Source organism: Oncorhynchus mykiss, chromosome 5 (assembly GCF_057628025.1).
Source record: "Oncorhynchus mykiss isolate SJ-2025 chromosome 5, ASM5762802v1, whole genome shotgun sequence".
Lineage (NCBI taxonomy): Eukaryota > Metazoa > Chordata > Actinopteri > Salmoniformes > Salmonidae > Oncorhynchus > Oncorhynchus mykiss.
This window is the reverse complement of record NC_143026.1, coordinates 2,560,882-2,579,209: the sequence shown is the minus strand read 5'-3', so window position 1 is coordinate 2,579,209 and position 18,328 is coordinate 2,560,882. Positions and strand designations below refer to the sequence as shown.

Genomic DNA, 18,328 nt, shown 5'->3' with positions numbered 1-18,328 from the left:
CTGTAGAGGACCAGTCATGTGATCTGTTATTAGATTACATGTAGAGGACAAGTCATGTGATCTGTTATTAGATTACATGTAGAGTACCAGTCATGTGATCTGTTATTAGCTGTAGAGTACCAGTCATGTGATCTGTTATTAGCGGTAGAGTACCAGTCATGTGATCTGTTATTAGCTGTAGAGTACCAGTCATGTGATCTGTTATTAGCTGTAGAGTACCAGTCATGTGATCTGTTATTAGCGGTAGAGTACCAGTCATGTGATCTGTTATTAGCTGTAGAGTACCAGTCATGTGATCTGTTATTAGCGGTAGAGTACCAGTCATGTCTGTAGTGTAGTGTATGTTGGGTGGTATTCTCTGGTTAGAAGTCGTGCACTATGTTGGGTGGTATTCTCTGGTTAGAAGTAGTGCACTATGTTGGGTGGTATTCTCTGGTTAGAAGTAGTGCACTATGTTGGGTGGTATTTAGGACACATCCAACTACTTAAGCTGTTTCTATGGTCTTCATGTTTCCTGCTTCTAGGACCAAATTCTGCCCAATGGGACGCCGGTGGAGACATCTAGTCCCTCCTCCTCGTCCTCCCTCCTGAACCGGCTGCAGCTGGATGACGACCTGGATGGAGAAACACGTGACCTCTTCGTCACCGTCGACGACCCGAAGAAACACGTCTCCACCATGGAGACCTACATCACCTACAGAGTGGTCACTAAGGTGGGTAGGGTCCTCTCGCATGCTCGCTGTCTCTCAGCTCCATGGAGAGTCAATGTGTCTGTGGAGAAGCAGTCTGTTACCCTCTGGAGGACACATGATGCTGAAGGACCTCAGATCTGGAATGTGGATGGAGGACACGTGATGCTGAAGGACCTCAGATCTGGAAAATACAACCTGTAATGTGGATGGGAAAACACAGCATCTGCCCCAACCCTTTCAACCATAAAGCTTTGTTGCTGTTAGAATTCTGTTTTTATTCTGTCATCAAATAGACCAACTTAGAGGCTGGAGCAACAATGTTGTCGTCTCTCCCTTCTCGCTCATCCCCCTCTTTAGCTCTCCTCACCCCTCTTCACCTCTCCTCACCCCTCTTCACCTCTCCTCACCCCTCTTCACCTCACCCCTCTTCACCTCTCCTCACCCCTCTTCACCTCTCCTCACCCCACTTCACCTCTCCTCACCCCTCTTTAGCTCTCCTCACCCCTCTTTAGCTCTCCTCACCCCTCTTCACCTCTCCTCACCCCTCTTCACCTCTCCTCACCCCTCTTCGCCTCTTCACCTCTCCTCACCCCTCTTCACCTCTCCTCACCCCTCTTCACCTCTCCTCACCCCTCTTCGCCTCTTCTCACCTCTCCTCACCCCTCTTCACCTCTCCTCACCCCTCTTCACCTCTCCTCACCCCTCTTCACCTCTCCTCACCCCTCTTCGGCTCTTCTCACCTCTCCTCACCCCTATTTACCTTTCCTCACCCCCCTTTACACATATTTACCCCTCCTTCCCCCCATTCACCCCTCTTCACCTCTCCTCTCTTCACCTCTATTCACCTCTCCTCACCCCTCTTCACCTCTCCTCACCTCTCCTCACCCCTCTTCACCTCTCCTCTCTTCACCTCTATTCACCCCTCTTAACCCCTCTTCACCTCTCCTCACCTCTCCTCACCCCTCTTCACCTCTCCTCTCTTCACCTCTATTCACCTCTCCTCACCCCTCTTCACCTCTCCTCACCCCTCTTCACTTCTCCTCACCCCTTTTCACCTCTCCTCACCTCTCCTCACCCCTCTTCACCTCTCCTCACCCCTCTTCTCCTCTCCTCACCCCTCTTCACCTCTCCTAACCCCTCTTCACCTCTCCTCACCCCTCTTCACCTCTCCTCACCCCTCTTCACCTCTCCTCACCCCTCTTCACCTCTCTTCACCCCTCTTCACCTTTCCTCATCCCTCTTCACCTCTCCTCACCCCCCTTCACCTCTCCTCACCCCCCTTCACCTCTCCTCACCCCTCTTCACCTCTCCTCACCTCTCCTCACCCCTCCTCACCTCTCCTCACCTCTCCTCACCTCTCCTCACCCCTCTTCACCTCTCCTCACCTCTCCCCTCTTCACCTCTCCTCACCCCTCTTCGCCTCTCCTCACCTCTCCTCGCCCCTCCTCACCTCTCCTCGCCCCTCTTCACCCCTCCTCACCCCTCCTCGCCCCTCTTCACCCCTCCTCACCCCTCCTCACCCCTCTTCACCCCTCCTCACCCCTCCTCACCCCTCTTCACCCCTCCTCACCCCTCTTCTCCTCTCCTCACCACTCTTCACCTCTCCTCACCCCTCTTCACCTCTCCTCACCCCTCTTCACCTCTTCTCACCCCCTTCACCTCTTCTCACCCCCTTCACCTCTCTTCACCCCTCTTCACCTCTCCTCACCCCTCTTCACCTTTCCTCATCCCTCTTCACCTCTCCTCACCCCCCTTCACCTCTCCTCACCCCTCTTCACCTCTCCTCACCTCTCCTCACCTCTCCTCACCCCTCTTCACCTCTCCTCACCCCTCTTCACCTCTCCTCACCCCTCCTCGCCTCTCCTCGCCTCTCCTCGCCCCTCCTCGCCCCTCCTCGCCCCTCCTCACCCCTCCTCACCCCTCTTCTCCTCTCCTCACCCCTCTTCTCCTCTCCTCACCCCTCTTCACTGCTCCTCACCCCTCTTCACTTCTCCTCACCCCTCTTCACTTCTCCTCACCCCTCTTACCTTCTCTTCACCCCTCTTCACCTCTCCTCACCTCTCCTCACCCCTCTTCACCTCTCCTCACCTCTCCTCACCCCTCTTCTCCTCTCCTCACCCCTCTTCTCCTCTCCTCACCCCTCTTCACCTCTCCTCACCCCTCTTCACCTCTCCTCACCCCTCTTCATCTCTTCTCACCCCCTTCACTTCTCCTCACCCCCTTCATCTCTCCTCACCCCTCTTCACCCCTCCTCACCCCTCTTCACCCCTCTTCACCTCTCCTCACCCCTCTTCACCTCTCCTCACCCCTCTTCACCTCTTCTCACCCCCTTCACCTCTCCTCACCCCTCTTCAAAAGTAGTGCACTATATAGGGAATAGGAAGACCCATAGGACTCTGGTCAAAAGTAGTGCACTATGTAGGGAATGGGGTGCCATTTGGGACGAATACAGTAATCACAGTCCAGAGGACAGATATGGGACTGGAGTAGATGGACTGTATCATGGCAACCGTCCAGTGTTTGTGATAAGGGTCGTATGCATGGCAACCGTCCAGTGTTTGTGATAAGGGTCGTATGCATGGCAACCGTCCAGTGTTTGTGATAAGGGTCGTATGCATGGCAGCGTTGGATAACCGCCCTGGTGAAAGAAGCACTGATTATAAACCCTGCCAATGATTGAGGGTTTCAGTTTAGTTGTGTTTACGTTGTCTGAGACTCATTATAAACCCTGCCAATGATTGAGGGTTTCAGTTTAGTTGTGTTTACGTTGTCTGAGACTCATTATAAACCCTGCCAATGATTGAGGGTTTTAGTTTACGTTGGTTTTACGTTGTCTGAGACTCATTATAAACCCTGCCAATGATTGAGGGTTTTAGTTTACGTTGTGTTTACGTTGTCTGAGAATAAGAACTTGGTCCTTGGCTGATTAGAGGTACCCTGGTTACCCTGGTTACCCTGGTTACCCTGGTTACCCCAAACTGAACACTGTACTGTGAAGTGAAACCATGGTGAACACAGTGACCAGTGTGGTTTAACCAGGCCAGAAGGGTCATTCCTAACCAACACAGTAGGCTGGCCTAATTGGGATTCTAGCCCAGATATTGTGTCAGTGTTGTCACGATACCAGAACTTTGACTTGGATACTGATACCGGGTTTAGTAACAAAATACTGTATACCAAAACAATGCTGATACCGGGTTTAGTAACAAAATACTGTATACCAAAACAATGCTGATACCGGGTAATACACACACTTTACTATGCAATACTATAGTAATACTGTATACTGCTGTAATACACACACTTTACTATGCAATACTATAGTAATACTGTATACTGCTGTAATACACACACTTTACTATGCAATACTATAGTAATACTGTATACTGCTGTAATATACACACTTTACTATGCAATACTATAGTAATACTGTATACTGCTGTAATACACACACTTTACTATGCAATACTATAGTAATACTGTATACTGCTGTAATATACACACTTTACTATGCAATACTATAGTAATACTGTATACTGCTGTAATACACGCACTTTACTATGCAATACTATAGTAATACTGTATACTGCTGTAATATACACACTTTACTATGCAATACTATAGTAATACTGTATACTGCTGTAATATACACACTTTACTATGCAATACTATAGTAATACTGTATACTGCTGTAATACACACACTTTACTATGCAATACTATAGTAATACTGTATACTGCTGTAATACACACACTTTACTATGCAATACTATAGTAATACTGTATACTGCTGTAAAACACACACTTTACTATGCAATACTATAGTAATACTGTATACTGCTGTAATACACACACTTTACTATGCAATACTATAGTAATACTGTATACTGCTGTAATACACACACTTTACTATGCAATACTATAGTAATACTGTATACTGCTGTAATATACACACCTTACTATGTAATACTATAGTAATTTTGTGGAGCGATGGGTAACGCTGCTTCAAGTGTGGCTGTTGTCGATGTGTTCCTGGTTCGAGCCCAGGTAGGGGCGAGGAGAGGGACGGAAGCTATACTGTTACACTGGCAATACTATAGTGCCTAAAGAACATCCAATAGTCAAAGGTATATGAAATACAAATGGTATAGAGATAAATAGTCCTATAAATACTATATTAACTACAACCTAAAACCTCTTACCTTGGAATATTGAAGACTCATGTTAAAAGGAACCACCAGCTTTCATATGTTCTCATGTTTTGAGAAAGGAACTGAAACGTTAGCTTTTTTACATAGCACATATTGCACTTTTACTTTCTTCTCCAACACTTTGTTTTTGCATTATTTAAACCAAATTGAACATGTTTCATTATTTATTTGAGGCTAAATAGATTTTTATAGATTTTTTATTCAATTTAGCCTCAAATAAATAATGAAACATGTTCAATATTAAGTTAAAATAAGTGTTCATTCAGTATTGTTGTAATTGTCATTATTACAAATAAATAAATAAAAATCGTCCGATTAATCGGTATCGTCGTGTTTTGGTCCTCCAATAATCGGTATCGGCGTTGAAAAATCATAATCGGTCGACCTCTAATACACACAAGTGTAAAGGAATGAATAAGAATGTGTACATATAAATATATGATGAGCGAAGGCCGTGTGGCATAGGCAAGATGCAGTAGATGGTATAGAGTACAGTGTATACATATGAGATGAGTAATGTAGGGTATGTAAACATTATATAAAGTGGCATTGTTTAAAGTGGCTAGTGATACATTTATTAAGTACATTTTTTATATTGAGTTTAGTGACGACTGTTTACAGTCTGATGGCCTTGAGATAGAAGCTGTTTTTCAGTCTCTCGGTCCCAGCTTTGATGCACCTGTACTGACCTCGCCTTCTGGATGATAGCGGGGTGAACAGGCAGTGGCTCAGGTGGTTGATGTCCTTGATGATCTTTATGGCCTTCCTGTGACATCGGGTGGTGTAGGTGTCCTGGAGGGCAGGTAGTTTGCCCCCGGTGATGCGTTGTGCAGACCTCACTACCCTCTGGAGAGCCTTACGGTTGTGGGAGGAGCAGTTTCCGTACCAGGCGGTGACACAGCCCGACAGGATGCTCTCAATTGTGCATCTGTAAAAGTGTGTGAGTGTCTTTGGTGGCAAGCCAAATTTCTTCAGCCTCCTGAGGTTGAAGAGGCGCTGTTGCACCGTCTTCACCACACTGTCTGTGTGGGTGGACCATTTCAGTTTGTCTGTGATGTGCCGAGGAACTTAAAACTTACTACCTTCTCCACTGCTGTCCCCTCTGCTGTTTTCTGAAGTCCACGATCATCTCCTTTGTTTTGTTGAACTTTTAATGCTTAAAACCACCAAATCAAATTGTTTGGGGACAGACTTGGTCTTAGAGCCAACACAGATGCCAAACAGCTCTCTGTCCTTTAGGGCTAACCCCATCTAGTCGACTGGTTGATTGTTTGATTTACAGGCTGTTGGTTGTCTGACATTTCTTTAGTTCAGCAGGGTAAAAAACATATGGTGGACAAGACACCTGTCTGATTGGCTCCTGTCTGTGTGGACTGATCCATTGTGGAGGCCATGGGGGTGGCACAGTCCATCAGTTTAGGACATGTGCTACGGACATTGTATATGATTGTATTACATTAGAACAATGGTGCAACACTTATTAAACATTGTATTATTTTATAACAAATGCTCTTTCTCCCGTGTTGGCTACTGGTCGCTGTCTGCGGTTCAGAAACACATCAGTGCGCTGTGGAAGTGTCACCTGGTAATATAACAAAGTTAACCAGCTTAGTGTAGGAGCCTTGCATAACCCCCATGTCATTATCATTAGTAGTCTTAGTGTAGGAGCCTTGTATAACCCTCTTGTAGGTAATGTCATTATCATTAGTAGTCTTAGTGTAGGAGCCTTGTATAACCCTCTTGTAGGTAATGTCATTATCATTAGTAGGCTTAGTGTAGGAGCCTTGTATAACCCTCTTGTAGGTAATGTCATTATCATTAGTAGTCTTAGTGTAGGAGCCTTGTATAACCCTCTTGTAGGTAATGTCATTATCATTAGTAGTCTTAGTGTAGGAGCCTTGTATAACCCTCTTGTAGGTAATGTCATTATCATTAGTAGTCTTAGTGTAGGAGCCTTGTATAACCCTCTTGTAGGTAATGTCATTATCATTAGTAGGCTTAGTGTAGGAGCCTTGTATAACCATCTTGTAGGTAATGTCATTGTCATTAGTAGGCTTAGTGTAGGAGCCTTGTATAACCACCATGTCATTATCATTAGTAGACTTAGTATAGAACCACCATGTCATTATCATTAGTAGACTTAGTATAGAACCACCATGTCATTATCATTAGTAGGGTTAGTATAGAACCACCATGTCATTATCATTAGTAGGGTTAGTATAGAACCACCATGTCATTATCATTAGTAGACTTAGTATAGAACCACCATGTCATTATCATTAGTAGACTCTGTATAGGGCCACTGTGTCATTATCATTAGTAGTATAGAATCACCATGTCATTATCATTAGTAGTATAGAATCACCATGTCATTATCATTTGTAGTATAGAATCAACATGTCATTATCATTAGTAGTATAGAATCAACATGTCATTATCATTAGTAGTATAGAACCACCATGTCATTATCATCAGTAGTATAGAACCACCATGTCATTATCATTAGTAGTATAGAACCACCATGTCATTATCATTAGTAGTATAGAACCACCATGTCATTATCATTAGTAGTATAGAACCACCATGTCATTATCATTAGTAGACTTAGTATAGAACCACCATGTCATTATCATTAGTAGTATAGAACCACCATGTCATTATCATTAGTGGTATATAACCACCATGTCATTATCATTAATAGTATAGGAGCAGCCTTGTAGAACCACCATGGGGCTGTAGGCCTTAGAGCACATCCTGTTTAGTCTTAATACTGTAACTTAGAGGCCTACATTTCAATACTTAATGAAATTTACTTCATCAATCAATACTTTATTTGTTCAAGTCATCAAACAGCATACAACTCCTTCATGGTGTGAAATGCAATCAAGCATTTTAGTTTTAAAATACCAAAGGGACCACTGAATAATTAGTGTAAACAATAAACAGGCCTAAACCGTTCCATTTAGTGACGGTCTTGGCTGTAATAAATGTTTTATAAAAAAAAACGCGGCTCTTGCTTCTTACCTTCTTTTTCTTGATCTCCAGTATTTTCTACAACGAGTCACATTTATTCCACACGCCAGACTTCCCCTTTACCTCCTGGGCAACCAGTAAACATTCCCCCGTTTCGAGTTTATTTATCAGGTCCTCTGCATCCATCTTGCTGTCACGCGTGTTATGGTGTTCAGAGTTTGTTAGAACCAATTTATTGATGCGATTATGATATACTGTATAGGTCAGGCCCTATTGATGCATACACGTGTCACGCAAAGAGAGCAAGGGTTGAGGGGATGGGGAATGTTTTTCCTAAACAAATGAGGGATATCGGAAACAGATCTTTTCATACAGAAGTGGCTGTAATTATGTATCAGCTTCAGCAACAAGGACGGCGCTATAAACACTGTTGATGTTCTGTGGTTGTCGCTGCAGCAGGGAGGAGAGCGAGACAATGGGTTCTAGTCACAGGGAGGAGAGAGAGACAATGGGTTCTAGTCACACAGTCACAGGGAGGAGAGAGAGAAAATGGGTTCTAGTCACACAGTCACAGGGAGGAGAGAGAGACAATGGGTTCTAGTCACAGGGAGGAGACAGAGACAATGGGTTCTAGTCACATAGTCACAGGGAGGACAGAGAGACAATGGGTTCTAGTCACAGGCAGGAGAGCGAGACAATGGGTTCTAGTCACACAGTCACAGGGAGGAGAGAGAGACAATGGGTTCTAGTCACGCAGTCACAGGGAGGAGAGACAGACAATGAGTTCTAGTCACGGAGGAGAGCGAGACAGTGGGTTCTAGTCACACAGTCACAGGGAGGAGAGAGAGAGACAATGGGTTCTAGTCACGGGGGAGAGAGAGAAAATGGGTTCTAGTCACACAGTCACAGGGAGGCGAGAGAGACAATGGGTTCTAGTCACAGGGAGGAGAGAGACAGTGGGTTCTAGTCACAGGGAGGAGTGCGAGACAATGGGTTCTAGTCACAGGGAGAGAGACAATGGGTTCTAGTCACAGGGAGGAGAGAGACAATGGGTTCTAGTCACACAGTCACAGGGAGGTGAGAGAGACAATGGGTTCTAGTCACATAGTCACAGGGAGGAGAGAGAGACAGTGGGTTCTAGTCACAGGGAGGAGAGAGAGACGATGGGTTCTAGTCACAGGGAGGAGAGAGAGACAATGGGTTCTAGTCACAGGGAGGAGAGAGAGACAATGTGTTCTAGTCACAGGGAGGAGAGAGACAATGTGTTCTAGTCACAGGGAGGAGAGAGAAACAATGGGTTCTAGTCACAGTCACAGGGAGGAGAGAGAGACAATGGGTTCTAGTCACAGGGAGGAGAGACAATGGGTTCTAGTCACACAGTCACAGGGAGGAGAGAGAGACAATGGGTTCTAGTCACAGGGAGGAGAGAGAGAAAATGGGTTCTAGTCACACAGTCACAGGGAGGAGAGAGAGACAATGGGTTCTAGTCACAGGGAGGAGAGGGAGTCAATGGGTTCTAGTCACAGGGAGGAGAGAGAGACAATGGGTTCTAGTAACAAAGTCACAGGGAGGTGTGAGAGAAAATGGGTTCTAGTCACAGGGAGGAGAGGGAGAATGGGTTCTAGTCACAGGGAGGAGAGAGAGTCAATGGGTTCTAGTCACAGGGAGGAGAGAGAGACAATGGGTTCTAGTCACACAGTCACAGGGAGGAGAGAGAGACAATGGGTTCTAGTCACAGGGAGGAGAGAGACAATGGGTTCTAGTCACACAGTCACGGAGGATAGAGAGACAATGGGTTCTAGTCACAGGGAGGAGAGACGATGGGTTCGAGTCACACAGTCACAAGGAGGAGAGAGAGACAATGGGTTCTAGTCACACAGTCACAGGGAGGAGAGAGAGAAAATGGGTTCTAGTCACAGGGAGGAGAGAGAGACAATGGGTTCTAGTCACAGGGAGGAGAGAGAGAATGGGTTCTAGTCACAGGGAGGAGAGAGAGAATGGGTTCTAGTCACAGGGAGGAGAGAGAGACAATGGGTTCTAGTCACAGGGAGGAGCGAGATACATTGGGTTCTAGTCACAGTCACATAGAGGAGAGAGAGTCAATGGGTTCTAGTCACAGGGAGAGGAGAGAGACAATGGGTTCTAGTCACAGTCACAGGGAGGAGAGAGAGACAATGGGTTCTAGTCACAGTCACAGGGAGGAGAGACAATGGGTTCTAGTCACACAGTCACAGGGAGGAGAGACAATGGGTTCTAGTCACACAGTCACAGGGAGGAGAGACAATGGGTTCTATTCACACAGTCATAGGGAGGAGAGACAATGGGTTCTAGTCACAGGGAGGAGAGACAATGGGTTCTAGTCACACAGTCACAGGGAGGAGAGAGACAATGGGTTCTAGTCACAGGGAGGAGAGACAATGGGTTCTAGTCACAGCGAGGAGAGACAATGGGTTCTAATCACAGGGAGGAGAGACAATGGGTTCTAGTCACACAGTCGCAGGGAGGAGAGAGACAATGAGTTCTAGTCACACAGTCGCAGGGAGGAGAGACAATGGGTTCTAGTCACACAGTCACAGGGAGGAGAGACAATGGGTTCTAGTCACACAGTCACAGGTAGGAGAGACAATGGGTTCTAGTCACAGGGAGGAGAGAGAGACAATGGGTTCTAGTCACACAGTCTCAGGGAGGAGAGAGACAATGGGTTCTAGTCACACAGTCACAGGGAGGAGATAGACAATGTGTTCTAGTCACAGTCACAGGGAGGAGAGAGAGACAATGGGTTCTAGTCACACAGTCACAGGGAGGAGAGAGACAATGGGTTGTAGTCACACAGTCACAGGGAGGAGAGACAATGGGTTCTAGTCACACAGTCACAGGGAGGAGAGACAATGGGTTCTAGTCACAGGGAGGAGAGACAATGGGTTCTAGTCACACAGTCACAGGGAGGAGAGACAATGGGTTCTAGTCACAGGGAGGAGAGACAATGGGTTCTAGTCACAGGGAGGAGAGACAATGGGTTCTAGTCACAGGGAGGAGAGAGAGAGATTTTTTTTTTAGTCTGGGACAGTCCTACGTTATTCTTGGATTTCAGTGCGGCCTCTCTGGTCCAGTTCTGATTTGGTTTAGGACCTATTTAACCGATCAATAGTTGTTTTTGTCACCCTTGGTGAACATAACTCGATACATATCAAATGTGGCTTTCCACAAGGTTCGATTTTGGGTCCGTTACTGTTCAGTTTGTTATATATGATACCCCTTGGCATCGTTATCACAAAGCACAGATTTGCACTGCTAGGCAGATGATACACAACTTTACATCTCTGTGTCACCAGAGGATTTTAGCTCCACGGATAAATTATTAGACTGTATTAGTGTTTTTAAATAGTTGGGTGGCTCAACTTCCAACAGCTAAATCAAGACAATACCGAGCCAAAGCACAGAGAGAATCTCGACGCACATTTTTATTCCCGGGCAATAAAGATAAAACACCAGGTTAAAAACCTAGTTGTTATTTTAGATTCTGAACTCAATTGTGCATCACACATTAGGAATGTGACCAAAATAGCTTTTTACCACCTGAGGAACATTGCCACGGTGCAGGCGTTTCTCTCTCAGGCTGATATAGAGAGACTGATCCATGCTTTTACTACAAACAGGCTTGTTGGCTTTGGAGATGACCAATGAGATGTAGTGCGTGCTACGGGTGGGTGTTGTTATCGTGACCAGTGAGCTGAGAAGGCGGGGCTTTACCTAGCAGAGACGTATAGATGACTTGGAGCCAGTTGGTCTGGCGACGAATATGTAGCAGGGCCAGCCGACGAGAGCATACAGGTCGCCGTGGTGGGTGGTATGAGGTGATTTGGTAACAAAATGGATGGCAGTGTGATAGACTGCATCCAGTTTATAGTTGCGGTGAGTCCCTGTAATCCTAGATTCAGATCTTTCAGGTGAGAAAAAGCATCCCCCAGATAGGCCAGTCGTGTGAGAAACTCCTCATCATGCAAGCGGTCAGACGAGTGAAAATTATGATCGTAAAGAAAACTTTAATCTCGTCTCTCAATTAAAAAAAACGTGTCAATACTTTGCTCCTTAATAATCAGCGCACTTCTGTTGTAAAAGCGTTACATGGTCGCTGTCCATATCATTGCATAGTGCAGAAAATACACAAGAGTTCAGTGGCCTTGCTTTAACAAAGTTAACCATTTTCACTGTAGTGTCCAAAATGTCTTTCAAGCTGTCAGGCATTCCCTTGGCAGCAAGAGCCTCTCGGTTGATGCTGCAGTTCACCCAAGAGCCTCCCGGTGGATGCTGCAGTGTACCCAAGAACCTCCCGGTGGATGCTGCAGTGTACCCAAGAGCCTCTCAGTGGATGCTGCAGTGTACCCAAGAGCCTCTCGATGGATGCTGCAGTGTACCCAAGAGCCTCTCGGTGGATGCTGCAGGTTACCCAAGAGCCTCTCGGTGGATGCTGCAGTGTACCCAAGAGCCTCTCGGTGGATGCTGCAGGTTACCCAAGAGCCTCTCGGTGGATGCTGCAGTGTACCCAAGAGCCTCTCGATGGATGCTGCAGTTTACCCAAGACCCTCTTGGTGGATGCTGCAGTTTACCCAAGACCCTCTCGGTGGATGCTGCAGTTTACCCAAGACCCTCTCGGTGGATGCTGCAGTTTACCCAAGACCCTCTCGGTGGATGCTGCAGTTTACCCAAGACCCTCTCGGTGGATGCTGCAGTGTACCCAAGAGCCTCTCGGTGGATGCTGCAGTTTACCCAAGACCCTCCCGGTGGATGCTGTAGTGAACCCAAGTGGCGTCAGGAGCAACTGCTTGCGCGCGTGTTACCACTCCACTGTGTCTCCCTGTCATGGCCTTTGCTCCATCAGTACAGACCCCATCATGAGCAGCAGCTATGTTTGGCTACATACGGACCGTTAGTGGAATTCCCACGAGAGAGTAACGGTTCATGTGATTGGATGTTCATTATTTGACAAGGCTACTTGTATTTGACATTGTGTTGTTATTTCGCTGAACACTAGATGGTTTAATTGTATTTTTGGCAGTGAAACGAGGCTGAGAGAAAAAAGCCTAACCCAAAAATGGAAAATATAAATGGACTGTTTGAAAATGTGAAGGGGGGAAAAAAAGTTTTGAAATTAAAAAAAAGAAAAAAAGTTAAATATATTTATAGTATTTTTTTGAAAATGTGAATCCCATTTTTATTTGGGGTACCCCCGACGGCATTGTGTGTACCCCAGTTTGGGAATACCTGCTCCAGACTGGTGGAGTTTGACCTACCTCAGTACTCTGTGTAACCCTCCATGTCTCTCTCTCTCTCTCCAGACAACACGGGTGGAGTTTGACCTACCAGAGTACACCGTGAGGAGACGCTACCAGGACTTTGATTGGCTCAGGACCAAGTTGGAGGATAGTCAGCCTACACATCTCATACCAGTAGGTAACCCTTAACCCCTGACCCTAGACTACACATCTCATACCAGTAGGTAACCCTTAACCCCTGACCCTAGACTACACATCTCATACCAGTAGGTAACCCTTAACCCCTGACCCTAGACTACACATCTCATACCAGTAGGTAACCCTTAACCCCTGACCCTAGACTACACATCTCATACCAGTAGGTAACCCTTAACCCCTGACCCTAGACTACACATCTCATACCAGTAGGTAACCCTTAACCCCTGACCCTAGACTACACATCTCATACCAGTAGGTAACCCCTGACCCTAGACTACACATCTCATACCAGTAGGTAACCCCTGACCCTAGACTACACATCTCATACCAGTAGGTAACCCTTAACCCCTGACCCTAGACTACACATCTCATACCAGTAGGTAACCCCTGACCCTAGACTACACATCTCATACCAGTAGGTAACCCCTGACCCTAGACTACACATCTCATACCAGTAGGTAACCCTTAACCCCTGACCCTAGACTACACATCTCATACCAGTAGGTAACCCTTAACCCCTGACCCTAGACTACACATCTCATACCAGTAGGTAACCCCTGACCCTAGACTACACATCTCATACCAGTAGGTAACCCCTGACCCTAGACTACACATCTCATACCAGTAGGTAACCCCTGACCCTAGACTACACATCTCATACCAGTAGGTAACCCCTGACCCTAGACTATACATCTCATACCAGTAGGTAACCCCTGACCCTAGACTACACATCTCATACCAGTAGGTAACCCCTGACCCTAGACTACACATCTCATACCAGTAGGTAACCCCTGACCCTAGACTACACATCTCATACCAGTAGGTAACCCTTAACCCCTGACCCTAGACTACACATCTCATATCAGTATGTAACCCCTGACCCTAGACTACACATCTCATACCATTAGGTAACCCTTAACCCTAACCCAAGTCTCCACATCTCATACCAGCGCTCCTCACTCTCTCTCCTGTCTTGCTCGATCTCTCTTGTGCTCTCTCTGCCCCTTCCAGCCCCTCCCTGAGAAGTTTGTGATGAAGGGGGTGGTGGACCGGTTCTCTGAGGAGTTTGTTGAGACGAGGAGGAAGGCTCTGGATAAGTTCCTGAAGAGAGTTGCTGACCATCCTGTCCTATCGTTCAACGAACACTTAAACTCCTTCCTCTCTGCCAAGGTATGTTTGTAGAGCTCTTCTACCAGAGCCCGATGGGCCCAGACGTTATCGGGTTAGGACTGTTTTTCATCAATGCCTGAGGTATGGTTAGGACTCGGGTATAATTAAATTGATCACTAACATTTTGAAGCCATTTGTTCGTGCTCTGCTGCTGCAGTAAAGTCTGACTGATCATAACATGGTGTCAGAAGTGCTTCAACCTTGTCAAATATAAGACAGGAAAGATTATTTGTTTAGAAAAAAAAAAAAATGTTCCTTGAGTTGTCGGAGTTTAGACCAAAAAGTAGCCAACAGCTAAGTACTCTGTCAAGTCTCTTCGTCGTTGAGCAGAGCCAGAGATACATTTGAGGAGATTGGAAATCGTATTTACACGGGGGGGGGGTTCAGGGAGTGACTGACTAGCAGAGGAAGTTTGTGGTTTCGGGCCGGGCCTTAAATTAGGCAGAATCATTCGGGCCTGGTCTGAAGGTCATTGGCATGGGTAGGCTTCAGGCTTAACATTGATGCAGGGCTCTATATAGTATGTTAGCATGGGAGGTGTGACAATACTGTATATATCAGTCTCTCGTAACTCTGTAAATTAAATAAAGTTTTAAGGAGTATACAATCAAAGTCTTTCAAATGTCAGTTAGTCTAATGTTGTAACAGTGGTGAACAAGGCTCTACCCTGCGTGTTGTGGTGTTAACCTGTGAGTTGTGGTGTTAACCTGCGTGTTGTGGTGTTAACCTGTGAGTTGTGGTGTTAACCTGCGTGTTGTGGTGTTAACCTGTGAGTTGTGGTGTTAACCTGCGTGTTGTGGTGTTAACCTGTGAGTTGTGGTGTTAACCTGTGAGTTGTGGTGTTAACCTGCGTGTTGTGGTGTTAACCTGCGAGTTGTGGTGTTAACCTGCGAGTTGTGGTGTTAACCTGCGAGTTGTGGTGTTAACCTGCGTATTGTGGTGTGGTGTTAACCTGCGTGTTGTGGTGTTAACCTGCGTGTTGTGATGTTAACCTGCGTGTTGTGTTGTTAACCTGTGAGTTGTGGTGTTAACCTGTGAGTTGTGGTGTTAACCTGCGAGTTGTGGTGTTAACCTGCGAGTTGTGGTGTTAACCTGCGAGTTGTGGTGTTAACCTGCGAGTTGTGTTGTGGTGTTTACCTGCGAGTTGTGTTGTGGTGTTTACCTGCGAGTTGTGTTGTGGTGTTAACCTGCGAGTTGTGGTGTTAACCTGCATGTTGTGTTGTTAACCTGCGTATTGTGGTGTTAACCTGCGTGTTGTGGTGTTAACCTGCGTGTTGTGGTGTTAACCTGCGTGTTGTGTTGTGGTGTTAACCTGTGAGATGTGGTGTTAACCTGCGAGTTGTGGTGTTAACCTGCGAGTTGTGTTGTGGTGTTAACCTGCGAGTTGTGGTGTTAACCTGTGAGTTGTGGTGTTAACCTGTGAATTGTGGTGTTAACCTGCGAGTTGTGGTGTTAACCTGCGAGTTGTGGTGTTAACCTGCGTGTTGTGTTGTGGTGTTAACCTGCGAGTTGTGGTGTTAACCTGCGTGTTGTGTTGTGGTGTTAACCTGCGTGTTGTGGTGTTAACCTGCGTGTTGTGGTGTTAACCTGCGTGTTGTGGTGTTAACCTGCGAGTTGTGTTGTGGTGTTTACCTGCGAGTTGTGTTGTGGTGTTAACCTGCGAGTTGTGGTGTTAACCTGCATGTTGTGTTGTTAACCTGCGTATTGTGGTGTTAACCTGCGTGTTGTGATGTTAACCTGCGTGTTGTGTTGTGGTGTTAACCTGTGAGTTGTGGTGTTAACCTGCGAGTTGTGATGTTAACCTGCGAGTTGTGTTGTGGTGTTAACCTGCGTGTTGTGGTGTTAACCTGCGTGTTGTGTTGTGGTGTTAACCTGCGTGTTGTGTTGTGGTGTTAACCTGTGAGATGTGGTGTTAACCTGCGAGTTGTGGTGTTAACCTGCGAGTTGTGTTGTGGTGTTAACCTGCGAGTTGTGGTGTTAACCTGCGAGTTGTGGTGTTAACCTGCGAGTTGTGGTGTTAACCTGCGAGTTGTGGTGTTAACCTGTGAGTTGTGGTGTTAACCTGTGAGTTGTGGTGTTAACCTGCGAGTTGTGGTGTTAACCTGCGAGTTGTGGTGTTAACCTGCGTGTTGTGTTGTGGTGTTAACCTGCGAGTTGTGGTGTTAACCTGCGTGTTGTGTTGTGGTGTTAACCTGCGTGTTGTGGTGTTAACCTGCATGTTGTGTTGTGGTGTTAACCTGCGAGTTGTGTTGTGGTGTTAACCTGCGAGTTGTGGTGTTAACCTGTGAGTTGTGGTGTTAACCTGCGTGTTGTGGTGTTAACCTGTGAGTTGTGGTGTTAACCTGTGAGTTGTGGTGTTAACCTGTGAGTTGTGGTGTTAACCTGTGAGTTGTGGTGTTAACCTGTGAGTTGTGGTGTTAACCTGCGTGTTGTGGTGTTAACCTGTGAGTTGTGGTGTTAACCTGCGAGTTGTGGTGTTAACCTGCGAGTTGTGTTGTGGTGTTAACCTGCGTGTTGTGGTGTTAACCTGTGAGTTGTGGTGTTAACCTGTGAGTTGTGGTGTTAACCTGCGTGTTGTGGTGTTAACCTGCGAGTTGTGGTGTTAACCTGTGAGTTGTGGTGTTAACCTGCGTGTTGTGGTGTTAACCTGCATGTTGTGTTGTTAACCTGCGTATTGTGGTGTTAACCTGCGTGTTGTGGTGTTAACCTGCGTGTTGTGATGTTAACCTGCGTGTTGTGTTGTGGTGTTAACCTGTGAGTTGTGGTGTTAACCTGTGAGTTGTGGTGTTTACCTGCGAGTTGTGTTGTGGTGTTACCTGCGAGTTGTGTTGTGGTGTTAACCTGCGAGTTGTGGTGTTAACCTGTGAGTTGTGGTGTTAACCTGCGTGTTGTGGTGTTAACCTGTGAGTTGTGGTGTTAACCTGTGAGTTGTGGTGTTAACCTGCGAGTTGTGGCGTTAACCTGCGAGTTGTGTTGTGGTGTTAACCTGCGAGTTGTGTTGTGGTGTTAACCTGCGAGTTGTGGTGTTAACCTGTGAGTTGTGGTGTTAACCTGCGTGTTGTGGTGTTAACCTGCGAGTTGTGGTGTTAACCTGCATGTTGTGTTGTGGTGTTAACCTGAGAGTTGTGTTGTGGTGTTAACCTGCGAGTTGTGGTGTTAACCTGCGAGTTGTGTTGTGGTGTTAACCTGCGAGTTGTGTTGTGGTGTTAACCTGAGTGTTGTGTTGTGGTGTTAACCTGCGTGTTGTGGTGTTAACCTGCGAGTTGTGGTGTTAACCTGCGAGTTGTGGTGTTAACCTGCGAGTTGTGTTGTGGTGTTAACCTGCGTGTTGTGGTGTTAACCTGCGAGTTGTGGTGTGATGTTAACCTGCGAGTTGTGTTGTGGTGTTAACCTGAGTGTTGTGTTGTGGTGTTAACCTGCGTGTTGTGGTGTTAACCTGCGAGTTGTGGTGTTAACCTGCGTGATGTGGTGTTAACCTGTGTGTTGTGTTGTGGTGTTAACCTGCGTGTTGTGGTGTTAACCTGCGTGTTGTGTTGTTAACCTGCGCGTTGTGTTGTGTTGTGGTGTTAACCTGCGTGTTGTGTTGTTAACCTGCATGTTGTGGTGTTAACCTACGTGTTGTGTTGTATTGTGGTGTTAACCTGCGTGTTGTGGTGTTAACCTGCATGTTGTGGTGTTAACCTGCGTGTTGTGTTGTGGTGTTAACCTGCGTGTTGTGGTGTTAACCTGCGTGTTGTGTTGTGGTGTTAACCTGCGTGTTGTGTTGTTAACCTGCGTGTTGTGTTGTGTTGTTAACCTGCGTGTTGTGTTGT

The 18,328-nt window shown here is 46.4% G+C and overlaps 1 protein-coding gene across 1 annotated transcript in view; it reads left to right on the top strand.

Annotated features, from left to right (window-relative positions):
* LOC110523069 (sorting nexin-30) overlaps positions 1-18,328 on the top strand; it is a 56,873-nt gene that overhangs the window by 17,116 nt on the left and 21,429 nt on the right. Inside the window, exons 2-4 of the mRNA XM_090233574.1 lie at positions 525-713; positions 13,212-13,322; positions 14,358-14,516. Coding sequence (XP_090089700.1) covers positions 525-713; positions 13,212-13,322; positions 14,358-14,516 — 459 coding nt within the window. The remainder of the gene's footprint in view (positions 1-524; positions 714-13,211; positions 13,323-14,357; positions 14,517-18,328) is intronic.